Source organism: Struthio camelus, chromosome 19 (genome assembly GCF_040807025.1).
Source record: "Struthio camelus isolate bStrCam1 chromosome 19, bStrCam1.hap1, whole genome shotgun sequence".
NCBI lineage: Eukaryota > Metazoa > Chordata > Aves > Struthioniformes > Struthionidae > Struthio > Struthio camelus.
In genome coordinates this window covers 3,687,478-3,713,830 of record NC_090960.1, presented here as the reverse complement: position 1 = coordinate 3,713,830, position 26,353 = coordinate 3,687,478, and the positions used below count along the sequence as shown (strand labels likewise).

Here is a 26,353-nt window from a genome sequence, read left to right as displayed (position 1 = left end):
GGATCGCAGTGGGCTCCTTCCCTCGCAGTCTCCCCCCCCTCCCCCGATGCTCTCCGATGCGGTTGCACCGCCGGGGAGGAGGAGGAGGAGGAGGAAGAGGAGGAGGAGGAAGGACAGCTAGGGGCGCGGGGGGAGCGGTGCCAGCCTGCGCGCTGCCGGCGGCGGGGAGCGGCGGGGCCGCGGGCGCGCAGCGAGCTCCGGCTCCGCGGTGAGTGGCAACTTCGGGGGCAGCGGGCCGCGTTGCCGGTGGGGTTCTCAGGATTTCTTTTTTATTTTTATTTTTAGGGGGGGCAATTTTGTCGTGTCTCGGTGCCCAGGCTGCGGGGGCAGGGGGGGGACCGGCGCCCTCCGCGGCCGCGGCCGGGGGTCAGTTGTTGCACAGGACTCGCCGGAGCCAAGTCGCTCCGGACTTTTTTTCTCCCCCTTCCTCTCTGCCAGATCCATCTCCGACCTCTCTTCCCTCAGCCCGTCGCCATTTCTGGAGCAGGTCTTTTTTTTTTAATAATAATAATAATAATATTATTATTATTATTTATGCGTATGGTCCCCCCCCCCCACCCCCCGGAATTGGGCAGGATTCCCCGGCGGGGGCTTGGCGCCGCGCGGCTCGTGCCCTCCTCCCCTTCGCTCGCCTTTTAATTAATATTATTATTTATTTATTTATTTATTTATTTATTTGGAGCCGGGGTTTGATGCCTCCGCGGGCGCGGGGGGGGGGGGGGGCGGCCCGGGATGCCTTCCGCTGCCAGGTACAGCGCGGCCCCGGCGCCCGGCTGCCCTGCGCGCCGCGGAGCGCTGCGCGGCCCCGGGGTGGCGGGGGGCGCGCCAAACCCCCCTCCCTCGTACACCCCCCCCGCGCGGCGCCCCCCAGCTTTTGGCAGCTTCCCCCCCCCCCCCAAAACGCGGCGGCCGCTGCCTCGCCGCGGGTGCGGGTGGCCCGGCCGCGACCTGCGGGCGCTCCCCGCGCAGCGGCCGCGCAGTGGGTGCGCGGGGCGGGGGGGGGGGAAGGGACGCGGTGCCGGGGGGAGCTGCTGGGGCTCCTCGTGTGGGCTTCGGGGGAGTTGCGAGGGGGGAGTGCGTGGGGTGCGGAGTGGGAAGCAGCCGCGGAGGCAGGGGGCGGCGGGGGGGGCCGCGGAAAGTGCGCGGGGAGTTCAGAGGAGCGGCCCCGATGCTTGCGATTAGCGCTGGAGATAGAGCCGCGCTCCCTTCCTTTCTTTCTCTCCCCCCCCCCTTCTTTTTTTGACTGTGAAGAGTTGAAAAGCCTGTTTACTTTTTGCCTTTGATGTTGGGAGGATCTGGTTTTGATTAGATCAATACTCCTTTTTTTTTTTTTCCTCCCCCCCCTTTTTTTTTTCCCAGAGAGGAGGCTCAGAGGATCCCCTGCTGACTTGAGAGGCAGCGAGCAGAGGCGCGCCGGCAGCTGGCGGAGCAGCTCGCAGCCCCGCGCCCAGAAGGGCTCCGGAGCCATGAGCAGCGCCGTGGTACTCGCCCACCTCCCAGACCCCAGCAGCAGCTTCAGGGAAGACGCCCCTCGCCCCCCGGTGCCGGGGGAAGAAGGAGAGACACCATGCCCGCAGCCCTCCAGCTCGTTTCTCCTGAAAAGCCAAAGCTTCAAGGCCATGCCGGTGCCTCCTGCCCCGAGGAGGAATGAGAACGGACTCGGGGAGCCGGAGGGTAGCGCGTCTCCAGACTCCCCTCTGGCCAGATGGACCAAATCCTTGCATTCCTTGTTGGGAGATCAAGATGGTGCCTATCTTTTTCGGACCTTCCTGGAAAGGGAAAAATGTGTGGATACCTTAGACTTCTGGTTTGCCTGCAATGGCTTCAGGCAGATGGACCTTAAGGATACCAAAACTTTAAGAGTAGCCAAAGCTATATACAAAAGGTACATTGAGAACAACAGCATTGTCTCCAAGCAGCTCAAGCCTGCGACCAAGACCTACATAAGGGATAGCATCAAGAAGCAGCAGATAGATTCTATAATGTTTGACCAGGCACAGACTGAGATTCAGACTGTGATGGAGGAAAATGCTTACCAGATGTTTCTAACTTCTGATATATACCTCGAATATGTAAGGAGTGGAGGAGAGAATCCTGCTTACATCAACAGCAACGGACTGGGGAGCTTAAAAGTTGTCTGTGGCTATCTCCCAACCTTGAATGAAGAAGAGGAATGGAGCTGTGCGGACTTTAAGAACAAAATTTTGCCTTCAGTGGTTGGACTATCTAGCAAGACGTTGAGGGTTACAGCAAATGTCAGAGCCACGGAAACGATTGAGAATGGATACAGGTAAGCGAGCTGGTGGAAACTGTGCTTTGTTTTAATTTGGAGGACTTTGGGACTGTTTTGGAAAGGCTTGCTGAGTGGCAAGCTGTTAAACTAGGAAGCTAGCAGCTAATGCAAAGCAGTCTAACCTTGTTTTGGCGCAGGTAACATGGATCCTTCCCCGACCCTTGAAACAATGTGGCATTTGGGGGTGTTGGCTGCTTTTTTCCCCCCCTCTGTTCAGTGGAAAACAAGATCTGTGCTCTTCAGCCCTATTGGCTCTTTCAGTTCTCTTGTACATCAAAACCTTCATAGCAACTGTGTCCTCCGGACATACGTTAATTATTGGTTCAACTTTCAAACTTATTAAGTGCAGTAGTAGAGTGGATCATATAGACATATGAATAATGTAACCTTCTAGTTCACCAACTTCACCATCAACCAGTGCTTAAATACGTTGGTTATGTGGGAAGTGATTGTGTGGTCATGGAACAGGAAATGTATGCACTTATTACATTAAACTATGCAACTTGCACAAAATCTACTTGTATTTTGACTGGGTTTATGTAATGTGCAACCTCGCTCATCACAGTCACTATGGGTATCATGTCAAAACCATTTAGGATGGCTTTGAGCCAACGTATACAGGAGCGTACTTAAAATCAAGTACTTAAGGTAATAGAGACGTTACAGGTATGAAGTAATAGCTGATCTTTGGTGTTGTCCTGGTGGCCATGTACTCAAAGTTGAAGTTAGTGAAATGTGGTTGTGTGTTTAAAGCCAGCTTGAGGGTGCAGTGTCTGCTGTGTGATAGCAGAGACGGATTTTGCGTTATGGTCTTGGCTGGGGAGATTTCTGTGTTCCTGCACCCTTGCCTTTTGTTGTAGATGTTGATGGAAAGGTGGGATGAGGGTCAAGAAAGTAAGAGCCCTCTCGTTACGAAAGGGGGATGGGAAAGAGAGAGTCTGATGAGTAAACGATGAGTTGTATAATCCTCTGAAAATGTATTCTTTCCTCTCCCCACCCTTGCCATAAATGTGGATTGTTGGATCAGGGTTGAGAGGAGAGGGCTCTGCTGGCAGTTGTATGCTCTTGTCTGCTAGAAGAGGAGTTTGTATTTTGGTATGGTAAGTGTTTGACATCTAGTTTACAAGAATTTTGAGAGCGTGTCTGTGATTCATGGACATCAAAGGGCATCAGACTCCTCTCTAGGTTGCAGCTTGCCTCTCAGAGGAGGGTTTGCTGGAGTGCATCTCTCCTTTCCTGCCCTGCAGAGAGGTTCCAGCTGTGCAGGGCTTCCTGGTGGTGAGCAGTGGTGGTAGGGACCGAGGGACTAACCCTCCTCCTGTTTACATAAAATTGGGTGACTGCAAGGGTATTGCTGTGAGTCTTAGTGAGATGAGTTTGGTCCGTTCCCTCCGCTTTGTGAGCGGCAAGGAAAGGCGGTGAGCGAGGGTGCCGGACAAGACGAGGGGCTGGCTTTGTCCCAGCCCAACTGCAGCCTCTGGTGCTCCCCCACTGGGGGAGTTTGCAGGACGGAGGTGCTAATTGGCAGCTGGTTTGTGGCAGACCTGGGTTTTGTGATCCTCATCTCGTGCATGAATGTTGTTACCGTCTCTGCATCTGCTGTTCTCCAGAACCTGACTTGAACTGCTGCCCTTCGCTTGCTTTCCAGGAGGGGAATGTTTGATGCTTTTATCTTTTAGTCTTTGTTGGTATTCAGTGCTGGAAGGGCTTGGCTGTAATGTTCTACCAGTGCTTCAGGCTCTTCTAAAAACCCACATGCTCCTTGTCCATGAGAGCGCTCGCAGAACTGTGGCTGCTTGCCTGATTAGTGCTCCCTTTTCCTTGTTCTTTTTTTTTTTTTCTTTTTTTCTTTTCTTTTCTTTCTTTTTTTTTTTTTTTTTTTTGGTCTGGGGATTAATGCAACTTGTTCCTCACATGTCAGATCTACCCTCCCAAGACATTAGGTGGTGCGTTTTGCTTTGATCACCTTCTCTTGAATTTCCAGGAACTTTTGCCTTGAGATCTCTTGGCCCCATGGAGAGCATAGAGAAGGAAGTCAAGCTGAGAGATTCTCCTCAGCCCTTCCCTGAGCTATCCATTTTTGAAGCCACTTGTGCATGCATGTGCTAGAAGCTGATGAGCATATGGCTGGGTTATCTCTCATCACTCAGCATTTAGGATTGCGGTTAGGATTGGAGCTGAAGCTTGACACAAAGTCTTTCCTGGTAAGCGGCCAAACCACACCTCCGTCCTAGTATGTGTGATGGAGTTAAAGAATTTTTGCCCTTACTCAGTGCTTTATGTTTTTGAAGCACTGTGCAAGCTGTTTGCATTTGCTTCAGTAGGTTCCAGTTTGATTATAACAACAGCAAAAGTTGGGAGCGTGCGGGAGCGCTGGGCTGAGTGCACCTGATCTGGGAAGCCAAGCAATCTCCGGCCAGCCCAGTGTTTGGATGGGAGACCACCTGGAAATCCCAGGGCATGGAGTCACGGCCAAAAACTTGGCAAACTGGAGACCACAGAAACCATACAAGTTGAAAGACTTTGTCTGGCCCCAGCACCAGTAATGGACAGGAAGAGTAAAATGAAAACACACTGTTTGAGCCTAGCTGAAAAAAAAGGCATATGCATGCAAATTAGTGGTTATATATTTGAAGTCTTAATAGAAGAAGTATTTTGAATTTAGGCTTCTCCCTTGTCCTTCCAAGCTACTCCCCTCCCCTCTGTGTTGTGGTGTGGTAAAGCTGGCCGCCCCGAACTGCTGAGTGTGTTGGACCTGGCCTCATTGTCCTGGAATCCCAACTATTATTTATATGCGGTTCTAAATTTATCATGCACAAGTTTGTGTACGCAGAGCCGCGCTCCTTCCTTTGCCGTGCCGCCGCAGAGCATGTTTTTGTTCAGTCCAAGGTGGACTCATCTGCCTCCCATTAAGTCCTCTGTTCTAACATCAGTGGGACTGGCCTTGCTTTGAGAAGGGCTGGGGCTTGCAGATGGCCTTCTGCCGGCTCCAAGTGCTTCCTGGCCTTTGAAAGAACCCGCCGATGGAGCTCGTTTTGTGTGAAGTTATTGGAACCAAGTTTGGCTTCAATTATCAAAGTAAATGATGCCATTGTAAAGCTATGCTCGAAGCAGTGTTCTACAATTAGAGCATGGAAGCTGTGATTAACATAGTTTTGTTAAAATACACTTTTTTTCAGGTTTGTGCATGTGTTTTTCTTTTCCTTTTTTTCCCTTTTTTTCCTGGTCTTTAAACCAGTGATTGCCCAGTGATGTTTATCCCAAGAACATATTTAATGAGATTCAGTTTTTGCCTCAAAATGCTCCTTGTAGATTTTCTTTTCTCTTTGTATAAATCTGTGGTTTGAACTGCCAGAGTGCTTTTATTTCTAAGAAGTGGAGTTTGACAATTAAAAAAAAAAAAAAAAAGCTCTGGAATTACACTGTTATAATAGGGGAGGCAAACAAGAGCCCCCTGAAATTTTCATGGCATTGTAATACCTCTGATATGCCCATTGCCTAACATAGCATGTAGAGAGCTACATGCTGTGTGTCATCGCATCAAGATAAGAATAGTCTGAGAAACATCAGACATTCTCCTTGAAGCTCCAGAGCAACTGCTACCTGACAGCTGAAAACACTTTGCATATTGAGTTTGAAGATTTTGTGCGTGTGCGAGTGTGTTTGTGCGCCTGGGTGCAGGAGCTGTGGCAGGAGACCACCTCTTTCCACTGGAATTTAAAACCCTTGCAGGCAACTTGATGCATCTGGGCGCAATTACTGGAGTAAGGTGGTCAAATTTACAAAGAAAAAAATCGTAGCAAAGCCGCCCCCATCAGATTTCTTGAAGCATGTGGGGACTTGCGGATGGCACAGGCTTGGAGATGGGGTCAGGGGGCTTATTTTATAAATGTGTAAACTTTTTTTTTTTTCTTGCTCAATGACGTTTTCGTGAGTAAACCAGTGCTGCAGCCCACTATCTGACAAGGCAGATGAGTGAGCTCTGGCCACTTTCTCTAATGACATCGTGTGAAAGGCTGTATCTGGACACACCTCTTCCTCCGCGCTGTTGCGTTGGTAGGGACCTGCTGCCTCCACCCCCGCCTGCCCAGCAGTCCTTGCTGCTGCGATAACATGACCAAACAGCAGGCCTGCATGCAAATAAAGGCAAAAGCCACAGTCTCCGGGGAGCAGGGCGATGGTGCTGGAGCATCTTGCACCAAGGAGGACCTCCTGGTCTTGGGCTTTGGTCTCAGGACCTGAGGCAGTTCTAGATGGAATGGCTAAAAGAGCTGCATGCCTTCTCCGATCTGCCCCCAACCCAACAGTGGCCAAAGAAGTGTCGCTTGGACCTCGCATCCCTCTGAGATTAGAAGACTGCATGTTTTTAGAGCAGCTTTCCCCCCCCCCCCCTTGCAGGATAAATTAATTCCACATGTGGGTGAAAACTAAGTTATTTTCTGAAGATTTAACTTCTTTCCTGTGGCATTCCTTACTATCTCTCTCTCTCTCCCCTCTCTTTTTTTTTTTGTTTTCCTTATCTATTTTTTGACGCCTTGATCTTCCCCTCTGAAACTCCTCGGCCTGCTTTGAGACAGCCCGTGGTCGCGGCGGTGCCGACATACCTGCGCGGCGCGGCCGCCCTCCCGCGAGGCTGGCCGCTCCCGCTGTTTTCGCAGTCGGCCTCTCCTAGCAGAGAGGCCCATCCTCTCCCCCAGTGCTTCCCCCTCCTCCTTTCCTCTTTTCTTTCTTTCTTTCTTTCTTTTTTTTTTTAAACTTAAGCCTTTGTAAAGACCGGCGTTTTCTTCCCCTTGCTAGCGAAAGGGAGGAATGCGCCGCAGCGGGGGAGCGGGGGTGACTTGTTGTTTGCCGGAGAGCTGAGCAAAGGCGGCGGAAGAGGTCGAAAGTGGGCACGGGGGGCAGGCGAGACAAAGGCCGCGAGATAGCAGGCGCAGGGCACCGCTGCTCTCCATTACGCTGCCGGGCTGCTCACTTAAATCGAGCCCGTCCCGTCCCGTCTGGGGCGCACGGCCGCAGCGGTGGGAGGCGGGGGCAGGTCGAAAGCCCCTCAGAGGAGACCTGCCGAGCCTGCGGGCGCGTTCCTGCGGCCCCCGAGTTCGGGGGAAGTGGCCCTAATTATTAAAACCAGCGGCTCTTATCAGATGACAAGGCCTTTCGCTTTGATGTACAAACGGGGAGGCTTAACAGCCCCCGTCTTCGCCTCGCCCGGGAACGAAGCACGCACCTTAACGCGCGGCTTTCCAGCCTCCCGGCGTAATCCCCTTATCACACACCGAAGATATGTTTATTGGTGCTGGCTGCAGAAGGCAGAGTAATTTCCCTTGGTGTGAGCAGGGCGTGGGGACGCCCGCCGTCCCCCGCCTGCTGACCCCTGCCACCTTTCGTCACAGCTTTCCGGTTCGCCCATGAATTTTTCTGGGGCCGCTCGGGGCGAAACGGCTCTGGGCCGGCCTTTTGGGTTTGTTTCCCCAGGTGAAGCTGAGGTTGTTGGTGTTGGGGACCTGCGTGCTTGTTAGTGCAGATCGCTGTCACCTCCCCTCCTTGGAGTGCCACCCACAGCCCGTCCTGCTGCTCCTGCCTTCACATCCCCCATCCTCCCTTCCCCCCATCCTAACTCGAAAGCTAAAAAAATACAAATGGAACAAGTAGTAGGTTCTGCTGAAGCTTGGGCCTCTTTATTGTTCTTTTGTAAAGCTAGAAAAATGGCACCCATCTTTGGGAAGCCAAGCCTGAAATAGCCGGTTTAAGCTTTGCCAGTGCTCACTCGCACGCTTGGTGGTCCTACTCCAGTAGTTTCAGGCAGTTCTCTTGTTTCAGGCAACACAGATACAGTAACTTTTTTTCCCAAGGGGGCCCTAACTCCTGTCTTCAGAGTAGACTTAGCATTTATTAGCTGATGCCTTGATGGCTTTCAGTGGGACTTGAGCTATGAACTTCTTGATCCTGTGCCTGCTGATATCAACAGTAAAACTCCTGCTGGCCTCGGCAGTGCAGCATCAAGCTTGAAGGACCAAGTTTTCAAAGGTATCAAAGCAGGCGGAGATGCTTCCTGGGATTTTCTGGAAGCGTGCTTCCAATGCCAAAAGCACTGTCTTTCAAGTTGGACTTCGGGAGGTTTTAGACAGAACGTGGTCTGCTCGCGCACAAGCTGCTCGTGGGCTCCTGGACCTTGGCGATGGATGGTTGCTTCTGCAGGGTTTGAGCAGCCAGTGTGTGGCTCTCCTAAGGAAAGTGCTACCATTAAACCGGTGTGCTTTTGCTCTGGTTCAAGAATGACTGATAACTACGTTCCTGTTTTGTTTGTCCCTAGGTCCTTCAAGAGGAACGATCCTGTTAACCCATACCATGTGAACTCTGGCTATGTTTTTGCCCCAGCAACTAGCGCAAACGATAGCGAAATATCTAGCGATGCCCTGACTGACGATTCCATGTCGATGACGGACAGCAGTGTGTAAGTATCACATGTTGGCCGAGTCATTTTGAAATGCGCCATCTGCAAATTAACTGTGCCGATGAACAGTGGTGGCTTGCTGGAGTGATGGCTCCTGGGTTGTCACTGCACTTCTGCTCGCCACTGACTAGTGGGCTGCTGAAACTGAAGTCTGAACCTGAACCGAGGGGTGTGTCAGGGTCTTTGAGGACTGCTGGTAGCCTTGTTGTTCACAGAGCTATTGGGTGGAATAAGTGGATGAATCCCTCTATTGCCATTTTGCAACTGCAGCTGAGCAAACATGTTTTCCCCTATGCTAATAGTGATGCCTGACCAGCCTGAGGAGCATCTATCTCTCTGTGCCTTTTGTCTTAAGGCGAGGCTTCCTTAACTATTTATCAGTCATCAAAGAGGAGGAGATTACTTCCTGTAGGAAGTACTTTCTGTAATTAAGATTCATCATTAATGTCAGAACATACATTAGTAGGGCTAGTGACCTGAAGGGGCAAATAGCTGCTCATCTCATGTGGCTGGGGCAGTCTTCAAAGGATTGTCTGAGTGGCACTACATGGACCAGGTCTGAGTGTATCCAGAGCTTAGGGATGAGAGATGGTTTTGTGGTTGCGCCTAGGACTTGCAGGATCTGCCTTTTCCTCCTGACTCTGCTGAAGAGCCTGTGACTTTGTATAAGCCATTTGACCATTCTTCCTCAGTTTCCTTACCTCTAGCAGGAGAGAAATAGTACTTTTATGTCTGGGCATGGAAGGGATAGCAAGACTCACTTTATAATCTTAAGGACCGCTTTCTTCAGCTGGATAGAAGGCAGGTGTTTCAATTTCTATGTCACGATCTTCACTTGAATATGAGTCCTCCAGAAAAGCCAACTTGTCTGTTAGACCGCATGCTGTATCCAAGATCTCAGTCTCACAAGTGAAACTTCTTCAGTGCCTCTTGTCAGCTGTGTTAGTGATTACCGTGCCCTCTTCCGAAAGATTTGCGTTCTGGATTTTTAAAGTCAACAGTGCTGCATGATGATGCACAATGGAAAACAGGATTTAAAAAAATAAATCCTTGATGCATAAACAAAAGCTTTTTTTTTTTAATGCACATGTGTGTTTTGAACTGATATTACGGAAAAAAAAATAGTTTGTTGTCCCACCAGATTCCCTTATTGAACAATATTGGCATTAAATAAAAGAGCTGAATCATAGGGTGACTTCTTTATTTCTTCTTACTGGCTCTGGTTGTATGTGATCATGTGTCAACAGAGCATTCATTGGGTTAGTCATTTCTGGACCAGTGTAGGGTCACTTGGGATTCACAGGGCTAGGATTATACCCTCTCTTCACAGCAATGCCAATTGTAGGCCTTATACAGATGAGAGCACTGAGTGAGAAATAAAGTGCATGGTGGATGAAAGGCTTAACTGAATCGCTTTCAGCCTATTGTTAGTCTAGGGGAGCTTAGAGGGGATAAGAGGGTAGCAGGCCGCTTTGAAATTTGCTTGAACAAGTGAATAGGAGCTCCCCATAAAGCAGCGCATGAAAGGAGCCTGCCTGTTTTTTCCTGCCGGAACAATAGCCCGTGCAGGCTGTGAGAGTTTGGGGAAGCTTGGCTGATTAAACTGCTGGGAGCTTCGGGCCGGGGGGGGGCCGGGGCCGGGGAGGGGGCGCAGGGGGGTCCAGCGGCACGCAGGAGGTTTGCATTTTGCAGCCCTAGCAAAGGAGCGTTTCCTGCTGCAAGCTGAGCCGGTTCCCCCGCAGCTTTGGGCTTCCCGAGAGAGAGCCGGGCCGCCCCGGGGTGTTTGTGTTTTGAAAGTGGGAGAGGTGAATTGGCAGTTCTTGAGGGCTCAGCTAAAGTTAAGGCTGATGTAAAACTTCCTTCACAGAAACGAGGAGCGATTGCCAAGATTGCAATAAAACGTTTGGGATTAGCATCCTTTTCGGGAACCTGACCCCGCTGGTTTCTGAAGGCCCTGGAAACGCTTTTGGGGCCCAGGTCTCCTCCGTGCTTCCACCGACCGTGTCAGGGTACGCTTCTGCCTGCGAGTTTCTACCGCTCTTTTAGCAGAGGACCCAATTTTTTTTCTCTTTCTTCCGTGCAAATGCAAATTAGTTCTTTTGGCTTAAATTGGTATCAACTGAAGAGGAAAAACTTGTTCTGGAAAGTCTGTCAGACAGAGCAGTGAAGTGAGGTTTTTTTTTTTTTTTTTTTAAAAACAAACCTAAATCTGAACTGCACTGGAGTCATGAGAGGTCTCCAAATAATGCACAATCTGCCCTTTTTCTTCTTATAAATGCTAGGGCTCAGCTTGTGTGTATATATTTTGTAATAGCCACAAAGCATCATGCAAATTTATATTTCCATTTCTTGATTGGGGGGGGGAAGAGGAAAGGGGAATTTTTTTTTTTATTTGCTTATATCTTATTTATGGATTTACTTTGGACACAGGGGAATGCTGCTGAGCAAACTTCAAATATTACCTTATCTTACAAACCAGGCTTTTGATGTTGGCAAGATCAGAGGCTTGTTTCAGAGCCGTTGCCAAATGAAGATGGGAGTGAATGCATATGCGCATGAGTCTGATATTTCAAAGCAGCAGTAAAACTACATTCAGGTTAGGTCAGGCACATCTGAGTCAAAAGGCTAAGATAATTGGCTCAGCTTAAATGGCAGCTGACTGGAGAGAAGACTTCAAACTCGTGTTTCCCCCAGAAACAGATTGGCTTAGCACCAGCCTGGTTAGCTGAAATGTTTATAATTAAACTCTACTATTTAGTGCCTAAACTCTGTAGCTCTTCAGCCCACAGCTTTTAGTAGCCGAGGAAGGGAGCGCAAACGTTTACTGCGGGAGGAAGGGGAGAGGTTGGGCTGAAACAGCCGACCTGAGGTGCGCCAGCCCTCTCCTTCGCCGCGGTCCCGGCCCGGCGCTGACGCCGCTGGCCAGGCTCGAGCGTTTTTTAGTCTAAAGGCGTTTTCTCCTTCTCTGTACTGGCATCGTTTGTTTTTTTTTTCCCCCCCCTTCCTCCCTAATATCTCTTTCTCGTTGTACCGAGCCCGGCAGCAAACTCCAGCTCCATCTGTCTGTCCGTCCCGCAGCAGGTGACCAGCCGTTTTTCAGCTCTTTCCCCTGCTGGAAGTCTGGCCTTGGCCATTTTCCCTCGTTTTACGTGGAAGGCCCGGATTTAGAGAGCGGGCAACAAACTGGCTGTAAAATTTCCTCCTTGCTCTCTAGACTGACTTTCCCCTCCATGACCTTCCCATCACAGTGAAATGTCTTTTTTCCTTTTTTTTTTTTTTTCTTCCTCTCCTTTTTCATTAATTCTGCAAACTTTGTTACAAGCTGTAAAAACTCTGCTGTCAAGGCAGGGTTATAACAGAAGTGGTTTGATGGAGAAAGAGCAGAAACCGGCCTGCTTCTCCCTGATGGGTGCTGGTGCCTCATGCTCCCCTTTTCAGGGACATAAGGTGGGTTCGGAGACCCGCGGCCGGAGGAGGCCGGCGTGCACAGAGTGGCATCGAGTGCGTTTTCTGTAGTCCTGGTCTCTTCCACCACCCAAGGTTGTTTTCCAAGTTTATTAAAAGTAAATTGTTCTGGTCTTTCCCTTTGGGCTTTGCAACTCAGTTTGGCTTATTAAAGCAGTCGTTCTTTAATGGCAGCTAAAAGCTCGGCCAAGATCTTCACGAAGGCCCAAGATGGCATGCTTCAGACTTGGAGTGTCAAGTGGAGGGGTCTGGTCTTCTGCCGCGAGAGAAAGGGCCGGGCATCTCCTGGGAGTCGTTCTCTTATAGGTTGTCTCCAGCTGTACGTCCAGAAGTTGGGCATACGTGTGTCAGCGAGGCCATGGGGCGTGCTGCGGAGGAACGCTATGGGATGTTGTCTTCTCTGGCACCGGCCCTGTGTGAGCAGGGCCTGCTCTTTCAAGTCAGCCTTTGCTGGCGTCCTCCAGCCCTGGAAAGGATGGGAGCTGTTTTCTCCGCTCAGGAGATGAGTAAGATGTGGGGGCAGATGGATAAAAGGGACTGGACCAGAGATCAAGGTTATTCAGCCAGTCTGAGAGAAGGGGTGGAATTAGACATGCAGGATTTCCAGGCATGCTCTTCTGGTTGTCCCCACTGTGTGTAGAAGGCCCTTTAATCCTAGCAAAGGTAATTTTTTTTGCCTGGTCAGATGAAAACAGGCCATGTTGCCTCGAGCGTGCTGCGCCGTGTGCTTTTTCTCACCTGTGCTCCCTACCTGGTTTGTTCTCATGGCTTCCTCGCAAGGAACCGATGTGGCCAAGGGGAGAATCGTCATACCCCTGAGGGCATGGCCTGGATTCTCTTGCGCCTTGCAACGGCCTGCCTGTGCTTGCCAACAGGGCAGGAGAAACCTCTCCGATCTTGAGTAGTGCTAGAGAGAGGGAACAGACTTTTGGTAGCCATCCGTCTTCAGCCTCTTCCTTCTTGTTTCCCTGCTGGCATCTCATGCAGTGTTTCAGAGCTAGAGGAAAGTGGCAGCCTTAAAGGGCTTAACTCAGCAGTGATGATCATGGCGCGTGTAAAAGGCGGATGCAGAAACCTAGCGCTGGAAGGTCCATTCGGCAAGATGCCTCCCAAGTGAGGCTAATGGGATCTTCTGGGTGTCTTCCCATGGTGGCGTTGCCTTCAGCTTGCTTTTCAGCCTTTACTTAGCTACCGCTCATCCGTTTATATGGTGGGCCTGTAGTGTGCTTAGATTACTTTAGAGAAATGGCTTGATTAGAACCTGAGATGATTGAAATCAAACTAATAAACTGGACTGTGGCCACAGCTGCTGTGCGGCGCTGCGGTTTGCGCTCGGAGAGCCCGCGCATCCTGCTGACGGTGCCTCTCTCTCGTACCAGGGATGGGATCCCTCCGTACAGACTCGGGAGCAAGAAGCAGCTCCAGAGGGAGATGCATCGGAGCGTTAAGGCCAACGGTCAAGTTTCTCTACCTCATTTTCCGGTAAGTGCGCTCACGAGCTAGCTGAGGGGTCGACGTTTGGCCATAGGCAAGGGCCTGTGCCGGGCCCTGAAGCAGTGAGAGATGTATGGGACATGGTGACCTGGGGCATCGGTGCAGGTGGAGGGAAGGCAGCGGGAGGAAGGTGTCTGCGGCGTTCACCATGCGTTTGCTGCACCCATGAACGCAACGCTTGTGCTTGCCTGCTTGCAAAAACCTCTTTATGCAGAGTCACACTTGGTCATTCCCTGCAAGTTGGGTGCTAATTAGGGGTTTTCCGAGGCACTGGATTTGGCCTCCGGCTTGGCATTCAAGGCAGGGATAGCCCAGCTGGCCGGCCGCGGGGCAGGAGCCCGTGCTGGAGCTGGGTCCCTGGGAGCCGGGCACCACCTTGACGTGTCCCTGCGCCCAGGAGACTCGGGGTTTGCCAGCTGTGCCTGGCTCCGGGGCTTCAGAAGCACACCGTTTGGAAGGTGGCAGGAAGTAGGATCTGCTGGCCTCCCGAAAGAGGAGCGTTTGTAGGAAACGTGTGCCTTCAAAACTTTCTGTGCCCTGCTCGGAGGCGATCGGAGTCACGGAGCTGCCTTGCTCGTGAAAATTAACTCGCTGACTTGCTAATTCAGTTGACTTGCAGACTCCTGATTCCTGCAGCGAATAAACTGTTTACACAGACAAGTATGAACTTATCTTGTCTTGAGATTAATTTGCTAGAATTCCTCTTTCTGCTGTCTTAAGCAGCGAGGAATCAGAGATGATATTTCTGGTGGGGGGGGCGCATTGGTTTGTGTGGTTTTTCTTTTTGTGTGTGTGTTTTTTTTTTTTTCCTCCCCTTTTCCATAAAGAAAGTTCTATAGCCTGAGCTTGTAAATTAGATTATTTTGTCCCAGGGCGTGCAAATCGACTTTCTCTGTAAGGCAGTGCTTTGATCAGGGACTGAATAGAGCCAGCTTGTGTAAGAGTGACAATTTCCAGCAGAGTGGCCTTTTTCTACCCTCACATCATTTCTGGAGCTAAGTGGTTGCCGGAGAGAGGCCCCACCTCATCTGGTGGGTAGTATGTGAAAGAGTTGGCAGTTCAGCTTTCTGCTTTCAAAAAAAAAATTAAAAAAAAAAAAGAAAAAAAGAGGGAGGGAGAAAGTAGGGGCGAGGGCGAGAGGAGTGGGGTGTGTTTGTGGGGGCAGCGACGGGAAGGAGGGGACGGCTCCGGTGGGTGGGTTCTTTTTCCTTTTTCTGCTTTTTTTTTTTTTTTCCTTTTTCCCTACCATGTTTGCTGCTTTTGGCAGAAATTCTCGTTTTGCCTTTTTATATTCTGCACTTGATTTGGAGATGTTCCCTTTTTCCCTTGATAGATCTGCTCGAGGCAGCCAAGCTCAGCAGTGTACCACTGCTAGCCTGCAGCAGCTTTCTTCATTTTCTGTACAAAGAGATTTGGGGGGGTGGGGGGGGAAGATCTAGGACACTGTTGAGACAACACTACCTCAAAGGTGCCCAGTGTGTAGCCAGGAAATAAATTACCAGCACTTCTCTGATCTGCAACCGTTTGACTTCTTTTTTTTTTTTCTTCTTCTTCCCTCCCTTTCCCTTTTTCTCCCCCATCTTATTTTTTTTAATTTCCAACTCCTTTCTGTTTATACTCACTTTATTCCTTGAGTTAAAGTCTCTCCCTCCCACCTCAGAGGTTTTTTTTTTTTTTTTTGATGTTTGACAACAGTCTTTGAAGTTTTTCTACTTCAGAGTAGCTACTGATGGGCTGGTTGTACTACAGAGAGAACAAGCGGGGTTCCTCAGAGTGCGACCAACTGCTCCTGCCGAAGGCAAACGCTGGTGGGGAGGATGTCACTCCATGAGGCCGCGGCGCTAGCTCATAAAAATCCAGAGCAGACCATGCCTGGTCGCGGTCGGCTTTTCATCCAAACATGGAGACACAAGAAGCGTAGCGGGGCCAGAAATGCTGCTCCGGCTCAGCGCCGGCGTCTCGCCCTGCCCGCTAAGCATGGCTTGTCCCTTTTGTCCCCGCTCTGTGTAGAGAACCCACCGTCTCCCCAAGGAGATGACCCCGGTGGAGCCGGCCACCTTCGCTGCCGAACTCATTTCCCGGCTGGAAAAGCTGAAACAGGAGCAAGAAACCATGGACAGCCTGGAGGAGAGGCTGCAGCAAATCAAAGAGGTAGGAGGCTTAACCTGCGCGGTGCCAGGGCTGAGGGGCTGCTGTGGTGGCCGCGGTGGCGGCCAAGAGCCTGCCAGCACTTAGTGCCGAGGAGGGATGCGTTTTCCGTTCTCGAAGCTGAGCGACTTGCATGCAGCCTTGGGATCGCTCGTGCTGCGAGGCAGGAGGGAGGTTTGGGAGCCCATGGGGAGGTCCCATGCTCTGGTGGTTATTCCATGTTGGTGCTTTACCCGTAGGATGAAGAGAAGGAGGGACCGGAGCTGCTGGCCAGCGTGCAGGCCGGTCGGGAGGTGATGATCCCTCAGCACCAGCAGCACCCGCTTTCGCTCCTGCCCGCCGGCAGCTACGAGGAGGACCCGCAGGCCATCCTGGACGAGCACCTCTCCCGCGTGCTGAAGACCCCTGGCTGCCAGTCGCCCGGCATGGGCCGGCACAGCCCCCGTGCCCGGTCCCCTGACCGCCTGCCCGGGGGCAAGCTCCTGCCCGGCGTACCCTCGCCGGCCGCCTGTGCCCTCCTCGGCAAGGGGTTTATCACCAAGCAGATGACCAAACACGTGCACCACCACTACATCCACCATCACACCATGCCCAAGACGAAGGAGCAGATCGAAGCGGAGGCGGCTCAGCGGGCGCAGTGCTGCTGCCCGGCAGGCGGCGACTACTACTGCTATTCGAAATGCAAGAGCCATGCGAAGGGCACAGACTCCGCTCTCCCTCCCTTGGAGCCTTTTGGGTAAGTGGCCAGCATTTCTCCATTGGGCCCACCCATAACTGCTAATGCTTCTTTCCTCGATGGGATTAATTGGGGAAAACCACGTGGCGTTCATGCGTTACGGTCCAGGCGGTGAAGGTCGAGGATGGGCTCGGCATGGGGGCGATAAAAGGACTTGCATGCAGCGGTGCAAGGGATTAACCATGCACGTGTACATGTCCCCTTGTCTCTTCCCCCAGCAGGACGGGCACGCTGGCCAAGCGGAGCAGCAGAGGAGTGGAGAGCGTGGCCCTGCCGGCAGGCGAAGGAGGGCTGCCCGCTGCCCCGGGGCTGCAGCTGCCCGCCGGCGAGGCAGACCGGGCGCAGAACGTCTGGCAGTGGATGCTGGAGAGCGAGAGACAAAATAAGCACAAGCCCCATAGGTAAATACGCAGCTGTCTACAGCAATATTGCTCCCGGTAAATATTTATATATTACATGGGCTGTCTATTTTTACAATCGCTAAAAACAAATGAGACTCTTTGCTCCTCCGGTTTAATATAAAAGCTGTTCCGCAGAACCAGAAAAACCACAAAAATGTCATGTTTTTGGCAATAAACCTCCTTTCATGTTATGACAGACTTTTGAGAGGGAGCGAGCAGAATAGGAGCTGCTATTAAAGTCATATTTTCCAGCTTTTCTAACCCGGCTTCTTCCCCTCCCCAAGCACACAAAGCACAAAGAAGGCCTACAGCTCCGACTTCGCCAAAGGGGCCCCCAGCGAGCGCCCCAGCCGCCACCACCTATGGGGGACCAGCAGCCACCCGCGCGGGGTGCAGCCAGCCCACCCCTTCGTCCAGGACCCGGCCATGCCTCCGCTCACCCCTCCCAACACCCTCGCGCAGCTGGAGGAAGCCTGTCGCCGGCTAGCAGAAGTCTCCAAGCCTCAGAAACAACGGTAATGACCAAAAAAAGGAGGAATGGTAGGGTGGGGATGGGAGAGCCTCCGCCTTGACAGGCTGGGCTCTGGTCACCTCGGTCCTTCGCTGGGCTCAGGATGCCGTTAGCGGCGTGGGGGTCCGCATCTGCAGCAACGTGGGTTTCTGCAGCAATGCAGGTTTTTTTGGGTTTCTGCATCTGCAGCAACGTGGGTTTCTGCAGCAACGCGGGTTTCTGCATCTGCAGCAATGCAGGTTTCTGCAGCAGCCTTTGCCGAGGCTGTTTGCCAGGCGTAGCTTGCGCTCTTGGTCTCCCAGAGCGTGTAACGGTGGCCTGGCAGATGACTTAGCAAGGTTATAGCAGGCAAATGTGAACGTGTGGCTGTTGTCCTGCTCTCCCGTGTAGGTAGAGGTCCAGATCAGTAATGGGGCTGGACCGTATGGACGAATGACAGCACAGCTTGGCGGAGCCCCAACGATGAACTTCCTTATTCCAACCCCACCCTACCCCAGCACAAATAGTTTGAGTCCTAGACTATTACTTCCACTCTTTTGATGGCTGTAATTTGCCCATTTTTCCCTGGGACCAACTCCAGCTACATACCAAGAGCAGAGTTGGACTGGTTATCATTCATTCAAGTATGGAAGGATAAATTAACCCACAGCTTTTTTAATTCTTCCTTTGATTGTTTACAATATGTAAGGGTTGATACAAAGAGTAAACTTAATGACCCACAGGAGACTTCAATTAAGAAGATTGTATTTCAACAATTTTTAAAAAAAATCTTTTTTTTTTTTTTCCCCTCTCTCTTCCCCACTTGCCCCCCCTTCCTCCCAACTTCAGATGTTCAACCTCAAATCAGCAGAGGGATCGAAACCACTCCACTGCTGTTCAGGGGGGAAACACCCCTTTTTGCAATGCAAGTCTAACAACAGAAGAGTAAGTATTGCATATGCATAAAAGGATTGGGAAATATATTTATATAATAATTATATTGTCATTAAATGGACTGTGCTTTGAAAAGAGAGGAAATTTTTATATCTGAAGTTTAGTCTTTCAAACATTCTTCTTAAAGACAGAACAAAACATTTTCAAATCTTGTCTCTGGTTCTTTTTAACTTGCATTCCTGTAAAGTGGACAAAGATTGGATTAGTCTAATTACAGGATGGTTCTTTTAACAAGAAATCTGCTACAGAGAGGTCTAAAATGGCCTAAATAATTAAAGTTTTCTTTCTTACCCTCTTCATCTTAAGCAATGAGTAATGTTTGAAGTCCAGCCTGAGCCACCTGACTAGAGCCTTTCATTTTTAATTGGTTGACCTTAAGTCCACCAGCTGTCTTTGCTAGCAGCTTTTTTTCTGAAGCCACTCTACAAAGACTTAGAACAAATTAGGAAGACTAAATTACTGCGGACTAACACTTTGTGACCTTTTGACATGCCAAGTGTACATTGCCTCAGAAGTAGTTGTAGATTTGGCTACATGGCATTCACTAGACCCTTGCCATTTTGCTGCGTAATATTATTTTGATTATTCTTTCAGAAGTATTCCTTATTTTCAATGGCAAGATCCAGTTAATTTTATCCTCAATGCTCACAAGTAAAAATAGTATTACCTGTGTACTTCAGGCGAATAGCCTTGCAGTGGTTTTATTCTGTTAGTTGTTACTGGGTGCAGGTAGTTTGGTGCACGAGAAGGAATTAAGCTTGTCATCTTCTGTCAGCTGGTCTGTATAAAGACAGAGGAAACGAGTCTTTTAAAATCAGACACGTACGATACTTTGGCTTGGCAGGTGGAGGTTAGCCCGTGGCGAGGGCCCTCCACATGCTCCTTCACGTCTCCGGTCTGCCGTCGCCTTGCTGTCCGATCCTTCAGCAAGTTTCCTACCCTCCACCCCTCAGTTCTCCCATCCATAAAATGGGAAGAATTCACCCCTGCCCACATGCACCCTGAGGCTCGGTGCTTTGTGATGCTAATGTTGCTACCATCAAAGTGACCAGGAGCTGTTGTCCTAGACCAGCATCCCACAGGGCTAAGCGCTGTACAAACACAGAATGACAAATTCTCTTCGAGTACAGGAATATCTGACTCTCGGGTCACACCCACGGTATTTCTGACTGGCGTTATATGTGGCAGAAACACTGTTTGATTGAGTGCAGTGAAACTACTTGTTCTCAAACGGAAAAAATAGAATTTTTGTCTGTTTTTCTTTTTTGGTTTTCAGTCACAAAGAGCCAAAGAAACTCCCAGCTGTTCACACCTCTCAGTCTAGTGAGTTGGTTGTCACGTATTTTTTTTGTGGAGAAGAAATTCCCTACCGGAGGATGTTAAAGGCCCAGAGCCTGACACTTGGGCACTTTAAAGAACAGCTGAGCAAAAAGGGAAATTATAGGTAAGAATTTCTGTGGTTTGTTTGTTGCTTTTTCTTTTATATGTTGAAATAAGACAAAAGAATCAACAGATGTTTCTGCAAATCTACCCACAATAATACATATACGTTGCATTTTGGAGATTGGCTGTAGTATTTTTGTTCTAGTGCCACTCAAACCAAGAGCAACTTGGAGATGGACCAGGGAGATTAAGCTGCTCTCATGGGGTGATCGGCTTGGCTGATGGGTTGTCTGCTCTCCCCTGCCTCCTCCTCCTCCTTCTCTTCCTCTTGCTCTTCCTCCCCAGAGTGTGCAGACTGGTGGACTTTGTGTTACTACTGCTGTCCAAAAAACTGAGCGCCAAGAAAAGCTAGGGTGGCCTTGCCATGAATGCACCGAGCGGTGGGATGGGTCATGAGGTTTAGTTTCCAAACTGGGGTCAGCGTTCATACTAGTACTGGCTTCCTGCTAATCTTTGGCTAGCCCTTCCATTATTTCGCGTTTGTAAAATGGGCGTAGTGACACTTCTGTCTCAACAACTGCCAAGCGTTTGAATAGCGTTGCCATAAACATGATAAGTGAAAGGTTGGGATGTTGCATTTGAGTGCAGATGTAGCTGAGATACAGCAAGTTCACTTCTAGCTCTTCAAAAGCCTTTTCTCTTTGTTAGGGAAAAACTCTGCCCTGCAGGGAAAATTCCACTGAATGATATTAAGTTCCTCTTTAGAAACACCAACAAACCTTGCATGTCTGGTTTCCAGGGCCCAGCTCCTCGTTTATCCAGTTTGCTACTTCCTTGCTGTTCCCATTCCCATGGCAGTATCTTTCTCGTTGGTTATTTTTGCTCTACTTCCCTGGTGGGTTTGGGCATGGGTGGAATTACAGTGCGTGCAAGTCGTAATAATCTTCCTCGCACTTCTCTCTCTACAGGGTTGGTGGGGTGGGGCGGTCCAGCTTTAAGTTTTGAGTTTGCACTGAGTCTGGTGCTTCTTCAGAGCCAGCAGGCATGCCTTGTAGCTGGCAGCCTCTGATTTAACCTCCAAATGGCCATTTTTGCTAGTATTAATGTGACTTTCCATCTGTTGCTCCATCACTGAGTTGTCACTAGCTTGGGCAGGTCCACCTATGCAGATGAGAAGAAAGTCACCCCCGGAAGCTTTCCGGCTGGGGGAGCCTGAGCTGGTGCCTGTCAGGGATGTTGCATGGTGGGGCTGGGGCTGCGGTGCTGCCACCCTTCCCAAAATCTGCTTTGCAGCCCGCCCAACTGCCATCAGATGGCAGCAACCTGCAAGGACCCCCCCACCCCAACCTGGAGGCTCTGCGATGGAGGTTCCCATGCTTTCTGCACCGTTGCGCCATTTTTTTCAGCTTGTAAAGCCTTTCCCAGACCACCATGCACCTCCTCAGCCTGCAGGTTGAACATACTGTCGAATGCAGTCTCGTGACCCAACTGCAGCCCAGTTTCCCTGGCCTCAATACAGTTTGGAAACCACTGCTCTGCTGCTAGTCCGTTCCCCAGGGCTGTGTAGTACCCCCCCAAAAAACATCCTTTTTTTCCCCCGTGTGGTTTCTGTGACAGTTTTCATGTGATGCCTGAGTACCAGAATAGGATACTAAAACCTCTGTGGCCTGAAAGCCCCTCCAGGTGCAATTATTTGTGCCTTGTCAGACTGTAATTACTTTAGAAAATGTTTTTAAGTGACTGACAAGGATGAAACAATGTTTTGCTTAGATCTCACCCCTTTACACCTGGGTAAAGACAATACAGAAATTTATAAAAGGAACTTGGGTACGTGCCCAGTATTTTATCTTGCGCAGACACAAGGTGAAACTAATTACACAAATGTGTGTACCTCCGGGGAATCATTTTGATCTAAGCTTTGACTTTTGGCTGGACTTTGAGTGAAACTGCGGGTGACCTTCAGGGAAGAGGGCCGCAGTGCCCGGAGTAGCGTGTGTGTTACGGGGAGGCACTAACTAGGCTGCTTTGGTCACATCTGGCATTGATTTCTTTTTAAGGCACATTTAATAAGCGTGGCTTTGAAGCCTTTGCCTTTCATTTAATGCACAAAGACATGCATAAATGCTCGACTCTCAAAATTCTTCATTGATGGAGTCAGTTTGTAACGTGGGGACCTTGGGCTCGCTTAGCGCTCCTTCCCAACGCCCAAGTCACGCGTCCGGCCGGGCAGCGGGGTAGTTGCTGAGAAATTTGGGTTTCGTTTTTTTTTTTTTTTTTAATATCTTTTCTCCCCTCCCCCTCAAAAAGCAGGAATTAAGCAGTGATTTAATACTGATGGCATTAACAAAAAACAAACATAAACACACACAAAAAAAAAAAAAACCTGGGTGGTGTCGGGTAATCCTAACATGGCAGTAGTTCAAAACAGAGCTGTAGCACCAGGCCTGCTCGGCTCTATTGGTGCCAGATGTGTCCCCCCCCCCCAAAACAAATCTTGCCACATAAAGTACGTTTCAATGGAAAGCCCATTTCTGAGCAAATAAGAGCCGAGTGACTTGTTTGAAGATGTTGTGGGGGAGGATTTTGCTTTGCCTCCTCCTTTTTCTCCCCCCCCCCTTTCCCTTTTCTCTGCGAAATAAGGTTGTAATTATGTAAAAGGTCACAGCATGGTGTTCCCCCCCCCCCCCTTTCCCCTTCTCTCAAATAAAAATTTGGTAAACACAGGCAGCGTTTGGGCCTGCGGAGGAAGTCGTCGGGAAGAGCCGCTGTTATCTGGCGCGGGGCGGGGAAGGCGCAAGGGAAGAGAAAGTTCTTTGTAATTCATTCAAAGTTTTCCTCGTGTTTTTTTTTTTTTTTTGGGCGGCTTTCAAGGCGGCCGGCCTGGGGAATTGCGGCCTTGACCTGCAGCGTTGAAGCCGGTGGGAGTTGTGCCATTGACTTCAATGAGCGCAGGCTCCGGGAGAGCCGAAACGAGATGTTTTTCCTTGCTGAACCATTAAAGACACAACATGTGTCAGTTCAGCTTGGAAGGGCTTTACAAAAATAAATACTAAACATACCTTGCCTAAATGTAGCTGCTTCAAGGGAAAAAAAAAAAAAAAAAAGCCAGCTTTTATCCCCCTACCAAAATAATTTTAACTTACCCGAAAAATAAATAGGTTTGAAACCCATCGTTACTGGTTATTTTAAAAACCGTGCAAGGGAAAAGTCACTGCTCAAAGACCAAGTTCGAAGACTGCGCGACGGATTTTTTTTTTAAAGTTTTAATAGTAAAACTGAGCTTCGTTTGAGCTCCTTACCCATCGTAAGAAAAAATTGCACACCCCCCCCCCCCCAGCTTTGCACCTAGTAAACATCTGCCGGCTGCCATCGGGCCTGAAAACTACAGCGGAGGGGTGGGTTTTTTGGTGGGTTTTTTGTTTTTTTTTCCCCCCTGCGCTCCAGCTGATGAGGATTTTTTTTCCTATTTCTGGGGCCCAGCTGGCCGAGCACTTTATAACACGTGAGCGCACGGGAGCGGGCCGCTCCAAGGAGGAGGAGGAGGTGGTGGTGGTGGTGGTGGCCTCCCCGACCACCTCGGTGGCAGCCCTTCACATGGGTGTATGCAATTACGCCTGAGAAGGAAGCCCATGCCAAAAAAGAAAAAAGGGGGGCTAAAAGGACCCTTTAATCACGAAGCTGACCGGTCTCGTTCGGGATAATAGTGGGGTCCTTAGGGTTTGACACGGGAGGGGTGAGGGTGCTGCGCGTCCCCGCGCGCCGGCGGGACGCTGCCGCTTGACCTGCCCCGCTCAGATATTGGGGCTGCCCGTGGCACGTGACCGCTAGGAAGCAAATACAGTCGTTTCCGTGGGGTTTTCTTTTGTTTTTAAATGTCGCTGCGCTCTGGGGGTTTTGCCGTGTCTGGGGCGAAGCGGCCAGTTTTGCAGCCGGGGTGCGCGGGGCAGCACACCGGCACGGCTGCCTTTGAATCCGTCTGTGTTTCTGAGCAGCCTCTCCTCTTAATCACAGTTGCTAATTTTAATGTGGGGTCTTCAGATTTGAAACAAGGAGTTGGGGGGGGGGGGGGGGGAAGCAAACACATGAAAGAACCAAGGTTTTGGGGGGAGGAGGGGAACCTTAAGCCATGCTTTGCCTTGAAATAGCATTTATTTATTTGTCAAGTGAGGTATTTGACCGGAAAGCACCGTGCTTTCTAATTTTCCCTGCTGCTGAGGCTGTCCGTGCCCGCGGGACCGGGCCGCGCCGGGAGGCAGAGGAGGTGCCTTCTTCACGCCGAGACCTTGGAAACGTCGTGGGCAGCACGACTGCCAGCCCGCCCGCTCCTTTGCCTTTCGAGTTTAACCCGGGTTTTAATTCTCCTTCCCACAGATACTACTTCAAAAAAGCAAGTGACGAGTTTGACTGTGGCGCAGTGTTTGAAGAAGTTTGGGAAGACGAAACGGTCCTGCCCATGTACGAAGGAAGGATTCTCGGGAAAGTAGAACGGATCGATTGATGGCGTCGGTGTTATTTAAGAAAATTTAAGCTAGAAAAAAGTCTGTGGACACACAGCAGTAGTGATAATAATAATAATAAAAAAAAACTCTGAAGGAAAGTTTTGAACCAATGAAGAAAAAAAAAAAAAAAAAAACACCACCCAGTGAAGTCTATGAAGACTTTGCTGAATTAGCCTTAGAGGAGGGGGGGAAAAAAAAAAAGGCATTTATTATTCATGAGTTGGGTACTGAGATGATAAAAACCCTGAACTATTTATTAAAAACATGACCACTGTTGGCTATTGGAGATGCAGACTGTGTTTGAGAGACTTCCATACATAATATATGATTTCCTGGGGAATCTGAAATCTATGGACTAAGAGAAACTGTGTATAGCTTACCTTAACAGTAATCCTTATTGATATTTATTGAACACTCTGTTTTCCCTTAAGTCCAGTTTTTGGATATGCTGCTTTAACAATGGAGAAGAGAGAGGGGCTGGGAAGTGGGATGATGGGAGGAAGGAGTATTTTTTTTTTTTTTTTTTTAATATTGTTCCCACTAGCTAAAACTGAGGAGTGTGGCTATGAGTGCAACTGAGGAGTGTGGCTATGAGTGCATTCATGTTTTTTTTTTTTTTTTGAAGTGCGAGGAGGAGAGGAACGATGTTGCGCCCAGTGTGTCTCCAAGTGACGAAAAACTTTTCTAAAGAAATAATTATAAAAATAGACATAAAAATATTGTCCTGCCGTTCACCTAGAGACTGGTGCATTTTAATCTATGCTGCTCTAATTTGAAATACAGGTCTTAAGCATTAAATATGTTAGATGCAATATAACAATAGCAACCTGTTAATTTTGCCTGTGGTTTTCTGTGGCGCGAGGTGTTTGCTTTGCTGCTGTCGTAGTTGAGGATGCCGTGTCGTGTCCAGTGCCGACCTCCGCCAAGGCAGACTATAGCAAATCCCAAGCCTAGGAGAGCTCTAAAAGAAGCCATCTAGTTCCCATTGTCCATATTTAACACACCAAAAGGACACATTGCAAAAGCCAAGTTAAAAACCCATATGTATGCCACATACCTAGCTAATTTTTTTAGCCATTCAATGTTAGCACAGCTTACAGTTAAGCGACCTTTAACTATGATGGGGCATAGTCATGGAGCGTGTGTTTCTTTGTGTGTGTGTGTGTGTGTGTGTGTGTGTGTGTGTGTGTGTGTGTGTGTGTGGTTTTTTTTTTTTTTTTTTTTGTTCCTAGTTTTATTTTTTTGCCTTACCCTCACAACACCCATTTGAGCCAATGGGAGGTGTCAGCGAAGGCTCTCGGCATCGCTTTGGAAAGCTCCATGCGTGCGTGTGCGCGCTAGGGCAGAGCAACCCTTTCCCAAGAAAGACCTTGCATTTCTACAGTTGGGTTTTGTGTTGATTAAGTTAATCTGTGCAGTCTGTTTGCCATTGCTACTTTTGTATAAGTCTGTATATATTGTAGAAAAAAAAAAAAATGTATGAATATATTAATACACTATCTCTAGTGTTTTTAAAATTTAATCAGTACAGTACCTGTGCCTGCATGGTGTTACTAGGCCATGCGTCGCCCTATATTCAGGGTTCACGCTTTCCCTTGTTTGTTTAAGGGGTTTATGTATAAATATATTTTATGCCTTTTATTACAAGTCCTGTACTCATGACTTTTGCCATGGCATTTTGTTCTACTTATACTGTAAATTATGCATTATAAAGAGTTTCATTTAAAAAAAATTACTTGGTACAATAATTATTGTAATTAAGAGATGTAGCCTTTATTAAAATTTTATATTTTTCAAATTAACATTGTCTGACCTTTTTCCCCCCCCGCCCCGGTGACTTAAAAGGTTTCTTCCCATGTGAGCTGATCACGCACCCTGGAAGCAGTAACTGAGCTCTGCCTTTCCCTCTCTCCTTCCCCTACCCAGGCAGGAACTGTTGCTGCTGTGAGGAGTTGGCAGTTGAAGTAGGTAAGCCCAAGGTTGCAGGTGTACTTCAGTGCAGTAGTATCTCAACTATAGCTCATTTGGGTAACTCTCAG

At 49.4% G+C, this 26,353-nt stretch overlaps 1 protein-coding gene across 2 annotated transcripts; it reads left to right on the top strand.

The window, feature by feature from the left end:
- AXIN2 (axin 2) lies at positions 1–26,116 on the top strand. 2 transcript variants are annotated; one of them, XM_068914104.1, is made up of 11 exons: positions 1–208; positions 1,360–2,290; positions 8,604–8,744; positions 13,589–13,691; positions 15,714–15,854; positions 16,091–16,587; positions 16,809–16,988; positions 17,273–17,503; positions 18,328–18,423; positions 19,709–19,876; positions 24,187–26,116. In XM_068914104.1, exons 2-11 carry the CDS (start codon positions 1,467–1,469, stop codon positions 24,311–24,313), a joined length of 2,508 nt encoding a protein of 835 aa, XP_068770205.1. In that variant the 5' UTR covers positions 1–208; positions 1,360–1,466; the 3' UTR covers positions 24,314–26,116. The 2 variants fall into 2 exon arrangements, with proteins under 2 accessions (XP_068770205.1, XP_068770204.1); XM_068914103.1 differs by having other exon boundaries at positions 16,806–16,988.
- The last annotated feature ends 237 nt before the right edge of the window (positions 26,117–26,353 follow it).